The following is a 14,834-nucleotide window of genomic DNA, read 5'->3' on the forward strand; positions in this document are numbered from 1 at the left end:
CGTTATTTTGTCGATAGACGAGCCATCGAAGGCGAAGGCAGCGCCACTTTTTTACTCCCTACAAACAAGGGCTTATATGCACATCAACGTAAAACTATACCAATCTGTTTTTCTTCCAAATCGGCCGTTAGCCCTCCGTGATAGGTCAAAACACCTCCATCTCTGCCCATATGGGTGGCCGTCATGCTCATATGGGCAGAGCTGGAGTCGTTTTGACCTATCACAGAGGGCTAATGGCCAATTTGGAATAAAAACAGATTGGAATAGTTTTACTTTATACCATCCCAGGAATGCGTTCACTAGCAGAATGCCATGTGATAGACCGTCTTATGCATCTTCATGTTTTTGCCGCGTGGGGCACCAAAGGTAATTTTTCGCGACTTTTAGTAAGGAATTAAAACTATAAATCCACCTTTAATGAGAAAAACAGGGCTTGTTTTAGCCAATACGATAGACGATCTTTCCCTCTGCGGGGTTATCTTGATTCATGTTCTGAGAGGTTGTCTATCCCATTAAAGTTTGCAATTTTGAGGTAATTCTGTATTTGTTAAGGGGAATAAAACAACACTTAAACTTTGTCCTTGCTTTCTTGAAGAACCCAAGAGTAACCGTTTTGAAACAATGTATGTCTATGTTATGTGTCATTTCTTTTGTGTGGTTTTGGCATATATTTGTGCATAATTAATAGCGCCATCCTCATATGGAAATAAAGTCATGTCACTATTTTTTGTGGTTGTACAGGTTGAAGAAATCATTGTGAGACCAGAGCTAGACTTGGTGACCATCTACTTGCATGATAATGCTATCATTAAAGGGAGAAAGGTGAGAAAAAGAAATAAAAATAACTGCAGTGCATCATGCGCTGTGTAAAGCTTGGCCTTACGCCTCCGTACACGCCTTTCCAAAACAAGTGTCTCATTGTGTGACTTTCTGCGTATTATAGTGAATGCCAGACATTTGTGTTCATTTTAACATAGTGGTAACATGAGTGTACTTTGTGTGTCAAAAGCACGTATTTCAGGACTGCAGTGTAAATAATAGAAATGTCACCTATTTATCACCATATTGAGCTTATGTTTTCTTATTATTTTTATGTATTTTTTGCATTCTTGTTAGTGTGTACAACTATAGCCAAATTAAGACAAAAAATCTACACATGATGTAAGAACTAGAATGGGAATTCAGTGCTGTAAAAAAGAAAATGTTCTCTTTTTCTTTAATGGGAGCATTCATAGTTCTGTTAGCAAGCTTTGGTGCAATTCATAGGGCTGCAAGCAAAGTGGTGGCTAAATATATGGATATGTGGGCTAGATGCTATGTTGGCCCCATTAAGAAACCAATGTTTTCTCACTACAAAGACATTCCCTTATGAAAATGTGAGTTATTCTTGGATGCAAGTTGTATGTATGTTTATTATGTTGCTTGCTTTTCACTGTGCCCTAGTCCTCATTCTACGTTTAGGGACTGCTGGATGTTAACTGAATTGTGCACTAATAATAGTTGTGTTTGGTAGTGCAGGCTGAGCACAAGACTTTTCACATGAACATTGTTGACGTGGAACATTTTGAAGAGAAACTGCGTATGGCTGAGAAGAGCCTTGGCATTCATGCTGATGCTGGAGTGCCACTGGTGTATGAACGCAACCAGGAGAGCACATGGCTCCTGCTAGCCTCCCTCATTGCAGTGGCCCTGATGATCCTACTCATGTTTCGCAGTGGCACCATCAAGACACCCCAGGCAATGGACTTCTTTGTGAGTCTGCCTACACAAGCCTATAGTGCTATGTTCATGCAGCTTATCCTTGTAGGACTTCTGTACTTTGTGGTGTACTTTGCAGCATTGACATTAATCTTGAGCAAGCATGGCTTATTGGCCATTGATTCAGAGAAGAACCATTCTTTTTCAAAAGTGTCTGGGCTACTCTTGTCTAAGCCGTCATCTTATTTCCATGTTTACAATTGTGCACCCCATTGGGCATATATTGCAGTAAATTGTAATAATGGATATAACGAAGTAATTCTGACTTCCCCCTTCATCTTCATTATAACGAAGTTCGAGTGTATTTGCGTTGTTGCACCTTAATGGCTTCGGTTATTGAAAGCTACTTTTTACTTCTGTTGATTGGAAATCCGAGGACACCCAGGTTATATGCGCATGTTATTTGAATGCATTGGTACACAGGACGCCTGCACTTGTTGCAGGAGTGTACTTTTTGTGAATGTTCTGCACTATATTCGGTTTAATGTAAAGAATTCAAGAGAATTGCACATATCTGTGCTCCAGAATCTAGTTGCCTTACAGATTGCATAGGCATGAAGACAAGTGCTGCAGTGGTTCAGCAGTAAACAAGAAACATGCCAGTCCCGCGTAATCGCAAACAGCCAAGCAGCAGGAGTGTTAATGGGCAAGTGTGGGGAACAGCACAATTGCATGGTGCACATAACACACATGCGCACACGCGCGCGGTGCACATTGCCACTGTGCTCCACCGTCTAAGGCAAGGTCAGGTTAATCCTATGGGGAGCAAGTGTACACTGTCAGAGTGACTGGCTCAACCAAAAACAACGATTTGGATGTCAAGTGCAAGAAAGGAGAGGAGGAATCAGCAAAGATAATTTAGTGGTGCATATAGTGTAACATATCCCCTTTGAGGTGTGTTTGATGTTGCATTATTAGGTTGTCACTGACTACAACTGGAATGGGAGATTGCATGATACACTTTGTTTGTTGTAAAGGCTGCTAATAAATTGCCTTATCTTCGATAAAACCATAGCAATTGTGAAAGAGACAGGTATAACTATTTATTTGCCTTCTCCCCCTCTCTCCACCCCACCAGTCTCAGATGGGCAGAGCCCGTTTTACAATTGTTGACCCACTTACTGGATCTGGCAAAGGTGTGCGTTTCAAGGATGTCGCAGGACTGCAAGAAGCCAAGCAAGAGATAATGGAATTTGTTGACTATCTGAAAAGACCAGAACGTTACACTGTAAGTAAAAAAAAAGACAATGAGGAAAAATAATTTTCCTATGATGTTAGATGGTACTTGAAGAATAGATTGGAAGCTAAACATTTTGACACAATTGCCTTTCTGGTTGGGACATTAGAAATTTAGAAGTAACTCCAACCAAAAGTGCATTTATTGCCAACGCTGCCACAATCTGACCCATGAGCATTTCTTTAGCCTCCCCCTTTGCTTCCTGTCGGTCAAGGATGCAAAGGAAGGTCACCTCTCCCCAGTAAAGCTCTCTGTCTGACCCCCCCCCCCCCTCCCCACCTATTAGAAACAGTTACTCCTAAATTTTTAATTAAAAAACATTAATGCCAGCAAGTCTACGTAGTATAAATGCAGCTAAAGCAGCAACTGCGTGTTCATTCTCTAATGCGTCAAAACTTTGTTCATTCATCTTTGTAGGGATTTCGGTAATGCACGATGGTGTGAGGCTATTCCTGCTGAACTATGCACTAAAATTGCAGAGTGATTTTTATTGTGGAGAACGTGGCTTTTTAAACCTTGATAGATAAAGAAAAAATGACTTAAGTCTGTTTTCAGAAACTCGGGGCAAATACAATCAAAGTTGCTTTCAATGCTTGCTAAAGCAGGCTTTTTTTTAAAGGGGTACAGGCACAATATTTTCGAGTCTTTTTTATAATGAAGGCCTGGTACTTCAAAGCACCAGAGAAAATACTGTCAAGCCTCAAATTACTTACTAATTTAATAATATAGTAGCTTTCGTGCAGGCAGTTTTAATTTTTACTGTGTCGTGACGTCATGACACAGTATGTGGTCATGTGGCAGCAGGTCATCGCTACTTTTTGACACTCGCTTTGGCTCGCTTGGTCATCCGCTGTGCAGCTACATTGGCCCTCGCGACAAGTAACAGCATACGAGGCAACCAAACAAAGCGGAGCGCTTGTCAAAACATTGTAATGTCTTGCTGCCACATGGACCACACATTAACATGACATCGTGACACAAAATGCTCTTGGGAAACGAAAGAAACCGAAAATGGGCCATAGAAAGGTTTATTATATCAAATTATTTATGACACATAGAGGCTTGTCACAATTTTTTCTAGGGTTTAGAGGTGTAGGACCTTCATTTAATGTGAAAAAATGAAGTCTAGTACCCCTGTCACATGGCACATGTAATTCGCAGCGAATGAGATTACATGTCAATGCGATTTTTGTTGCTTCTACACTGGCATAGTGATTGACATTCACAGCCAATGGCATTTGCCCATTGAATGAGTTTTTCGAACTCATACAAGCGTGACTTTTGTAATCTCGACGACAGGGGCTTGGCAAAAAATTAGGAAAACCGATAAGCTAAAACGAAATGCAATATATTTTCAAATAACCTTCCAGTGTTTACCATTGTATTGCTTACAGTATAGTGAAAATACATAAAAAAGAAGCACGATTTGTAAGGTTTTGTTATCATAGCAGCCTGCTGATAAACATCGCCATGAATTGCAAATACCATTTTGTTTACCAGTGTAGTGTGTGCATTTGACCACCTTAGGTTCTTTAATGTGTAGCCAAAGCATGGTACACAAGTGTTTTTGCATACTGCCGCTATTGGAATACATTCCAGGATTTGTTTCCGACGGCCCTTTATTTCAACATGAATTCCAGTGGCGGAATGCACCTGCACACCTCACCCACAAACTCAAGAGCGCATTGACATTCAATATGAATGTCATTTACTGCATTGGGGCAAATGAACATACATACCTGCCAACTCTTCCGAATTTTCCGTAAAATGTACGAATTTGGACCCGTCTTACGATTTTACGAATGTCGGCTCAATTTTTACGGAAAAGTGGTTATATTCGCGAAATAGTTTTTAAAATTTTTAATAAATTCACACCGTTGCTGGTGGGTAGGGGCGCCACTTACGTAGGGGCGCAGAGAGATGGAGGTATGCGCCGTAATCTTTATGTCTGCAGAGTAAGGAGATTTTTCAATCTGTGACGTTGCCTTCGTCATCGGATTGTTGGAGTACCTGACGACGGCTGGAAGTCACTGGTTGTCGTTACTCAACATAGAGGTCCACCTGTACGTAAGTGGCGCCCCCAGAGACGACGGCGATTTCGGGTCGATGCGGCAGGCACAGTTTCGGTATGGGAGGCTGTGGCTAGTCGTCTTGCCTGTCACCTTCGCTAGGCTTTTTTCGCGACGCTAGGCTTTTTTCGCGAGTACAGTAAAAGCTCGTTAATTCGGACACGTCCTTTGGTCCCGGCAGGCGTTTGCATTATTTAATGCAATGAAACTCTCGTTAATTCGGACAACTCTTGGTGCTCGGCGAGCGCGGAGCGCCGCAAATGTGCGACGCAAACTATAACTAGAGTGTACTCTACCATAACGGCATTAGCGTCCACCGAAACGAAGCGACGGAGTTCAAATCGTACGGGAATGACAGCAACGCCAGGACGCTTCGTGCCTATTTGAGCCTTTAAAGCTTTCATTCTTGCGTTTGCCGGCGCGCATAGCACCGCATTGGCCGCGTGCCTTCAGAACTGCGTAGTCGCCATCCGTGATCGCGTTGATAGCGACCGCGGTTTCATCCGCAGCGGTTGCGGCAAAAAGTAGTTTCGTTTTCACTAGTACACTCTAGTTTTCACTCAGTGTCCGTGCCGTCAGGGAATGGAATACGAACTCCTTGAAAAGACAAAAAAAAAAAAGAAAAAGAAATTTGAGCCATTCCACGCCGCCGCGCGTTGTTTTCCATCCTTCTCCGCATCGCCAGCCTCGCGCGCCTGTGTCCCGTTGCCCTTCCGCCCCTCCGACGAATGGTCCGCGCCCATAGCTCTAAGCCACGCCACCCTCCGAAACATGAATGGACCGTGCCAAAACAACGTTAGCGTCCACCGAAACGAAGCGACGGAGTACTGGAATTACAACAACGCCGGAAGGCTTCGTGCCTATTTGTTCCTATTCGTGCCTAGCTTGCGTTTACCGCCGCACATAGCACCGCGTTGGCCGCGTGCCTTCATGACTGCGTAGTTACCACCATGATCGTCTTGATAGCTGCCGCGATTCCGTCCGCTGCGGTTGTGGCAAACAGTAGTTTCGTTTTGACTCGGTACGCACGTCGGCCGCGTGCCTTCATAACGGTAGTCGCCATGCATGATCGCGTCGATATCGACAGCGGTTTCGTCCGCAGTTGCAGCAAACGGTAGTTTCGGTTTGACTATGCGTGCGTCGGCCGCGCGCCTTCAGAACCGCAAGGTCGCCGTGCATGATCACGTTGACAGCGGTTGCGGTAAGCAATAGTTTCGTTTTTACTCAGTGTAAAGCTGTCGAGGATGAAGAGAGAGAGATTGCGGTTGTGAAGAGGAAGAGGCGCACCGTCTACATCGCGATGGGCGGCGACCCGGCGACATTGGCGAAAAAATAAACGGGATGTGCGCGCGCTAGTGAAAAGCCCGTCTCAGATGAAGACGCGCGCCGCGGCCGCAATGTGAAGGAAGTCGCGAAACCTTCGCCGCTGCGAGCTCTAATCAGTCGCGAGATGACGAGAATTGCAGCTTCCGCATTGCGTTTATGCAAATAGAAACAGAATTTGCTGATGCATACTGCAAATAAGCGTGTTGACGTAGTAAGCATTTGTTTATTGTTTTCTGGATACCCTCGATAATTCGACATTCGGTTAATTCGGACATTTGTTTCGGTCCCGTGAAATCCGAATTAACGAACTTTTACTGTATGACCTGTTTTGTGGGCCTCGCTTTTTTTTTGTGCGACGTGCTGCTGCATCAGCGCAGTGCGACTCCGGCACTCCGGTGTTTTGTAGCCGTAGAGGCTGCGAAGTGTGATGGCGTGCTCGAAGCCTCGTCAGTACTAGATACTATCAGTACTTCCAAGTGTGTTTGAAGTCGTACTCCTCGGCAGAATTCCCGTGCACGCCCCCCCCCCCCCCCCCCCCCCCCCCCCCCGTCGCGAGTTACGAATTTGAAAGTCTTGAGGTTGGCAGGTATGGGGGTATTAATTATCACGTCGGTATCATCACAGAACATGGGTCGTGGAAAAAACATTTTGTTATTGACTCTAGACACATGAAAACTTCAGGAAATATACAATCTGTTGTGCTGATTACAAATATGAAATTAGATTTTTTTTCTAGGTCAATAAAAAAAATGTTACAATTCTTTTGTGTTATAAATTTCGGATGTGACTTGCAAAAAATTTACTGCACCCAGTGAGCTAAAATAAGCAAGTATGTTCATGAATGTTCAGTGAGTGCAAATTTGCATTCTAATGTTTATATCTATGTTTTGGCAAAAGTTATAAAATTCTAAAGTTGCAGCTTTGCAGCTTTAGAATTGAATGAATAGCAAGGACACACCTGCATGCTCCCAAAATTTGAGACTCGCAAAAATAATTATTTAAAAACTAAAGCGGACTGCAAAAATATACATTTCACGCTATAAAACCAGGTAGCTTTCTTCTGAAGCAGCATTGAAAGCTCGTTTTTGTCAGGAAAGCAAGCTGGAAATGATGCTCTTTCAAACGACACTGAGATGGCCTGGTTATGATAAGCAATTTCAGAATGGCAAACAGCACAAAATGGGTCATTTTCAGTGCAGTCATGGGCAAAGCTGAGCATTTCACAAAATACATTGTTTTGTTCCTGAATGACACATTGTATTGAGGTAGTTTTTTTGCCAGCAGGTATGCCGTGATGTGTCGGTTTGAAAAATAACATTAATGAAAAATCTATCTTTTATTGAATTTTTTGTCTCCGAGACTTATGTCCCCCCTCAAACGCTCCCCCCCCAAAATAAAGAAGTATCCTCAAATCCAAGGAAGGAGGTTTTTTCCTTTATTTTGGTTAATATGGTCAAACTTACATGGTGAGAAAAAGAAAAATTTTGGAAATTCAGGCTGGGAAGCATGCAGGTATTGAGTGCAGGAAGTGCAGTGCTGTGCGAGAAAACAACAGAGTTTTGGCTTAGAGAGGAAGATTTTGCTCGCTCTGTTTCAGTTATGTTCCAAACTAATCCTTTTCTACCTGTTGCCATTGCTTACATTGCACCATTTTACCTGCATTTATTAGCAACCAGGCTCAATTATTCTAGGTGGTGGATTGCAAGAATGGAATAGAATGGAAATGTCAGGGTTATGCCAGACCATTGCAAATCCAGTTAAAGTACAGTGGGGTAACAAAAGAGTATTAGGCTACACACTGGCTTCTCAGTGGCTGCTTTATTGATAGCTTTGTTGGCTGCTGATCATCAAATACATAGTGTCTCAATAAATGACGTGTATGCCAAACAACTCCTCGGATTGTCTTTGCAGAAAGTGTGGCATAGCTATGACCTCTTATTACACAGGGAGCATGCATGCATGCTGGTAGTGTACAAGCTGAGTATAGTGGTTCAAAGAGGTTGCAGTATGTAATCAAAAAGGTTGTTTTCAAAGAGGGACAGGCAGTGCAGAATGAGGGACTAGCAACTTTTGAGAATACATTGGAATGTGGCAGTAGTAACTCCTCATTTTCTGGGCACCAAGTCTTCAAGTTCAGTTATGAACTTGAAGACTTGGTACTGGCATTAGTTGAGCTTAAAGCCATAAGTTCAGCTTTGGTGTTATTGGCAGCTCCTGCAGAAGACAAAATTGCCTCGCCTGAAGCCCATAGTACTTAAAGGCCAATTGCAACAAAATTTTGTACCGCGTAAAAAGCCTAGTTCTAGATAGTGTAGATATAGAAGAGGCTCCTTGCAAAATTTCACGTTTGAAATATCAGTGGAAGCGTCACGAAAAGCTCGTAAAAATAGCCGTTGATACCGAAACTGGGGGAAGAAAAGAAAATGCTGTCATTACCGATTGTTGGTAGTGATGCATGACCTTCGAAATAGCGCGGCTGCCTACAGTGGACTGAAAAAATCGCGTAAGTGGGGTTCTGGGACTTGCGTCATAGCGACAACCATCAGGAGATCGCGTCTACTCACGTGCTGTTTAAAGGCTGCTAACAAGAAAACTATGCAAGCGCCAGTCCTGCGACTTTGGCAAAGTTGCATTAGCGGTATATACTACTCATTTATAACAAATTTAGCCAAACTTAGATTTCGTTGCAGTTGGCCTTCAAGTCGAGCGGTAAGCATTTCGTTAGGAATTGCAAACCATGAACTCGTGATGCACAGTGCCAAGCACATCAAGCCTTTGGGTTTCATAGTGTTCAACTGACATTGCTCTAGAAAAGTTAACTCATTTGAGATCTGGATGAACCACTTGCAACTAGTTTGTACGTTTGGGTAGCAGAAACCATATCTTTGTACTTTGTAACGTTTACATGTAAGATGGACAGCATGATACAGTATCATGAAAACAGATCTGCCTGCTGCAGCTTATGTAAAGACATTGCTTTTGCGTTTTTTGTCTAGCGGCTGCCAAAAGATACAGAAAGGGAAGATGTCACCTAGAGCTAGCTCTTTGTAATGCTTTTGAAGGCAGGATGTTTTTAAAGCACCATTGCATTTTGAGTTTCCCACCACAGGCCATACTGAGCTAGCAATAGTCAGAAACAGCTCTCATCAAGGTAATGTATGTGTGCTTCATTGAAACTCTGTTAGAGTACAAATTCTTAAGACAAAGCAAGGATATGTACCTTAGCAAACAGTTTAGAGGCCATGTCAGTGTACAAAATTTTAAATTTATTTCTGGCAGGGCTGTGCAGCCTTGAATTAGGACAGGCACTCCATTAGTTTAACATGCCACATGCGTTCATTGCACATTTGATTTCTGGCATCATGTCTAGGCTACGAAAGAAACAAGTTCTTTCGTACCACTTGGAGCCTCCATGCTTTCATTCACAATTTTATGCTCAGAATGTGTTCTTCATCTTGTGATATGTGCTTAAATCCCAGTCAGCCCAAACAAGAGCATTGCTCTATGCATATATGTGCTTGAAATATTTTATTATACCTAGTTAGGAAATTTGCAGGTACCAGCTGGAATTATTGTAAGACAGAAGTAATTGGATTGCAGGGAGAGGCCTTCGTCCTGCAGTGGACATAAATATAGGCTAATAATAAATAATAATTATTATTATTGTAGTCATTATTAAAATGTCATTATTTATTGCAGGTCATTGCTTTCATCCCTGCCTTCAGCCTTCTGCTCTATTAAATCGATGGGAAAATGTGTGCCACTCTGCACCAGGTCATGGATTTGTCCGTTTGGATGGGAGATAATGGTTTAAAACTAGAAATGTGTATGCTTCACATTCCTGGAGCTCATTTATTTAAGAATGACGTACTGCATACCACATCTCAACACTTATTGTAGCAGACTAATTTGAAATATTGCTTTATTTGAAGTTAATTGTGGTACCTCCCCCACCCCCAATATATTATATGAGGCATTGGCAGTAACTGGTAATGCATTGGCAGTAACTTCATATAGTACAAGAGAAAGAATAGTTAACCCTGCAGGCATGAATGGAGGTGATCCTTTGCTTTCTATAACCTAACATGGCCACTTAATAAGGACACTGCGAAGGCCATCCCAGCTTGTTGTACCAACTCCTTTTGGCTTCACTTTTCGCATGGTGGTCAGTGGGGAGGGATGAATGGGCATCTTCATTGTGGTCTAGTAAAAATAAATAAAAGTTTGGGATAGAGAATAAGATAGAAGATGGATGGAGGTACATGAAGGGAAATAGCGAAGTAAGAGGAGGAGCAGGAAGTTGACACTGCAGTAATTTGGTGAACACTGGCAACCATCGAGAATGCAGTGAATGGTCATAAAGGAACATTAGGCAATACCTACGATGTTGGAGATGCTAGAAGTTCATTTTGTGCCACACCAAAATTAGTGGTTCTAGTGGGAAATATGAAAGTATTTTGAGGCACATTGTTAGTGCAGGAACTTTTGGTAAATGCTAGCTAGAAGCTGCTCACATCTCTTTTCAAACATGAAAATTCTGTCGTGTCTTCAGTAGTAAGATTCTGCTCATTTCAGCATTGCTTATAAACATACATGAGCTTCATTAGCCTTCTCCACTTTTATTAAAATACCAGCAGTTATCTGTTTGTTTTAGAATATGTTATAAGTACTTCATTTGTGTTGGACACATTTACTTTTATTGAAATATTGTGTATGTAAGGAATTTTTTTGCTGCCCTATGATTCTCTTGGGACAAATGGGTATTGTGTCATGCTTTCTGATGGGGTGTTAAATGTGTTTTAATTTGTGGTCTTTACAGTCTTTAGGTGCCAAGTTACCTAAGGGTGTGTTACTCCTAGGACCACCTGGCTGTGGAAAGACAATGTTAGCCAAAGCAGTTGCTACAGAGGCCAGTGTACCATTTTTGGCTATGGCTGGATCCGAATTCATTGAAATGATTGGAGGCAAGCATTCCTGTCTCTCTCTCTCTCTCTTTTCTTCATTTTTAAAGTGGAGATTTGCTTGCCACTGCCATCCACTTTGTTAAAGCCATACATGAGTGTCACACTTTCTGAGACATGAAGTTAGTAAATAAGGATTTCTTGTATGTTTTCAGTGTTGCTTCTTTTTCTAGTGCACTTGTTAAATTTTCTTGTGTATAACCCATTAAGTGTCGCTGCAAGAACAGAAAAACACTGGTCTCTAAAGCCGTATTAGATTGGTGTTCTGTGCTCAGTAATAAAAGTTCTTCACTGTGCTGTTCCTTGCTTATTTACAATAGTGGTGCCATTTGGGAAAAATGGCGCAATATGTATACTATGTACTGGCCTTGCTTGTGCGTTGACAAGGAGCGTGATGTTTCTCGTAAGGGATAGGCATTGCAGCTATTATTGCAGATAAGCATGTTGCTTATCTTACTAATGTGAGCATACTAATGTACAGTTCTGTCTTTCTTCATGATATTTAAGGTTGGATTTGGTCTTGTCCCACTCGTCTTTATTTTGATCCTTATGCTCATAACAGCTTGTTTTTCCAATTTTAGCTCATCCAGGAGCACCTATTTTCTGACTTCAGCATACTGCCTCAAGCAACCATACGCACTGCCTCACTGACTACTTAACTCACTTCTTCTTATTTCTGGGGTTTAACGTGCCAAACCAATTCTGATTATGAGGCACACCGTAGTGGAGGGCTCCGGATTAATTTTGACTACCTGGGGTCTTTAACGTGCTCTACAACGCAAGCACACGGGCGTTTTTGCATTTCGCCTTCATCGAAATGCGGCCGCCGCGGCTGGGATTCGATCCCGCGATCTCGTACTCGGCAGCACAACGCCTTACCTGACTGAGCCACCGCGGCGGGTAGCTTAACTCACTGTCACACAAAGGGGTTGGTCAAACAGGGTCGTGTGCTACATGTATTAAACATTTTCAGAAGTCACCAATGCAAACCAGCAAAATTTAATGCACATTTAGTCCTGCAGTGTATCGACCTTTCTGTCAAGGGAAAGCAAACCTTCTCTCTGAGCTGTAGTCTGGGAGTATAAGTGCATGTACTGGCAGTTTCCGTAGTGCTTTTGAGAGGGGGCTCACACAGGTTTGCAGCAGTCCACAGGGCATTATGACAACGCCCAGGGAGCTCTCGTTGGGATGGTTTATGCACTGAACTTTTCAACAGAATTTTTGGTGCAAACATCAAGTGGTAGTAGTAATTTATTTCATAAACAGACCTCAGTAGCTTTTCTATCAATGTTGTCAATATCGTTCGCTTGAACAATGACTGAAGTGTTTTGTCGGTTTCAAATTAGAATGGTACAGGGGATTTGGCAAAATTGCAGAACTTTGGCTTTCTGCATGTCAAGCACATCACTAAAACCTTTCCTTTCTCAACTGTCAATTCTTTTGTTCCAAAGGACTTCTTTCCATGAACAGCTGAAGTTCCTTGTGCAACGCATGAATTTTTTATGGGCATTTTTATTCACATTACACTGTATTTGTGAGTTCTATGGGGCAATAAACAGAAGATAGTGTTGGTTTCCAAATAGCAACATTGGTCTGAAAAAGGTAAAGTGCTTAGCATGGTAGCTATGAACGTTACTAAACAAACTTTAGTATTGTGATTACCAAATGGTGACTTGATTTTGATACCTATCGAAATTTGAAATGAAAAGTTATTGGGATGATGATCATGTAGAGCATGCTTCTGACCAGGACATAATCCTTCTTGGTACCTAGCCCACAATACCAATGATCATTGAAAACAAAGAAAAACCCATGGAGAATAGCAGTGTTTGAAGTAAATGTTTTATATATATATAGCATGTAGTATGAAAATGTTATGTTTTTTGTCCTCACTTACTATTCTCTTTTCTGCTGGTGTTTTTCTACCTGGAGCGGTGGTTTCAACTGTTCAAACCACAATGTCTGTGTTTGGGACCCGTGTGGGCTATTTCAGTTTTAAGGGGGGGCAGTTTTCATATGCCGGAAAAATGGCCAAAATAATTAAAAATTATATTTTCAGTTTCTATAACTCTTTCTCTGTGCAATTCTGAAATTTCTTTTAATGAAAATCACATACCAGTGCTCTAAAAATTTGTTCAATCTGCCAAGATGTGAAAAATTTTAAGGAAATAGTGAAAAAAGCTGTGTTAGTCAAGCGACGATATCTCTGCACTTGCTCAACTGACTGCCACCATCTTGATCTTTGAAGAGTTTCTATCTCTTCAAATTTGCCCCTTCAGCTATCTCCTCCCCACAGGAACAAGCACACAAAAAGCAAATGTTTCAAGGTTGTTTCAAGGTCTCCAATTGGCCACACCCATACACGACTCCAGTGCACTTCGCCATTGGTCCGATGCTCAACTCCACAGGCACTTCAGCAGCTGCTTCAGTTCAGGAGTTCTCCAGGACAATCGAAATCGGTGCGACTAGTTTTATGTTTGTACTCGCCCTGTGATCACGAGTCAGCGACCATTCAAGAAGAAGTCTGAAACTGCGCATCAGGTTAGCAGCTGTAAGTCGAAGCTCTAAATGGCCAGAAAGAAAGCTCATCGCAAGATTCCGACATCGTCTTTACTGATGTTCAGCATGTCGCAGACATTGCAGAAGTGCGGCCAATCCCTCCATGTCTGTACGCCTTGGACCCTGCAACCAAGCACACTGTATGCCATCTCCTCAGTCCCATCAAGCTCATCACACACCTACATCTCGGACCTTGCAGCATTCTGACGGTCCCAAAGCAACTTCTTCGTTGCTAATACAGCAGTCAGAGATTGTCAACAAGGAACGACGTTCCTGGATAAAAATACTTAAGCATACCTCCTAAACTGCACAAGAAGACTGCTTACTGCAAGCCGCGTGAGCGCTACCAAGACAAAGCGCCATCAGGTGACCCAACTTTCAATGCAAAAACGACAAGAGCACCACCACTTTCAGTGGTGGCTCTCGCACCCAATTTTTCGTATTCATTCTTTTCATTCGATTCCATTAGTGCATTTTAACATAGCAGAGCCGTATTGCCGTTTCCATGGCAGCTTCCACGTGTTAACCAATCTGATTTGCACCTGCTGGTGCATCCTCAGTGCAGATTGGAGTATGAACACACAAGCGGCACAGCGCCTACTGTTTGGCAGAGGCTGGCATCCGATGAATGACTGTTTTTCTGCAATATGGCAACATTTACCTACTGGGGGAAGAATGGGTCTGAGCTCTATTTCTGCCAGTGTGGCACCTGCTGCACAACCAACAGGCCAATGAACAACTGTGGTCAGCTCACTTAGTGGGCCCGTTTGCCTAGGCACCATCACCAAGATACAGCATGTTTTTCACGCTTTGTAATGCCTGCTAGAATAAAGTGGGGTCTGAACTGTTAAAAATTCTCCAGGTGCCTGAACAGTGGTGTTGCCATGCGACCAAACGCAACCCATCCGTTTTGGAAGTGCCAAC

The 14,834-nt window shown here is 42.5% G+C and overlaps 1 protein-coding gene across 1 annotated transcript in view; it reads left to right on the plus strand.

Annotated features, from left to right (window-relative positions):
- The window catches only part of LOC119435101 (paraplegin-like), a 42,931-nt gene that overhangs the window by 4,228 nt on the left and 23,869 nt on the right, over positions 1–14,834 (plus strand). Inside the window, exons 5-8 of the mRNA XM_037702052.2 lie at positions 742–822; positions 1,519–1,752; positions 2,837–2,986; positions 11,210–11,354. Of these exons, the coding sequence (XP_037557980.1) occupies positions 742–822; positions 1,519–1,752; positions 2,837–2,986; positions 11,210–11,354 (610 nt within the window). The remainder of the gene's footprint in view (positions 1–741; positions 823–1,518; positions 1,753–2,836; positions 2,987–11,209; positions 11,355–14,834) is intronic.

This window comes from Dermacentor silvarum, unplaced genomic scaffold (assembly GCF_013339745.2).
Source record: "Dermacentor silvarum isolate Dsil-2018 unplaced genomic scaffold, BIME_Dsil_1.4 Seq447, whole genome shotgun sequence".
Taxonomy (NCBI): Eukaryota; Metazoa; Arthropoda; class Arachnida; order Ixodida; family Ixodidae; genus Dermacentor; species Dermacentor silvarum.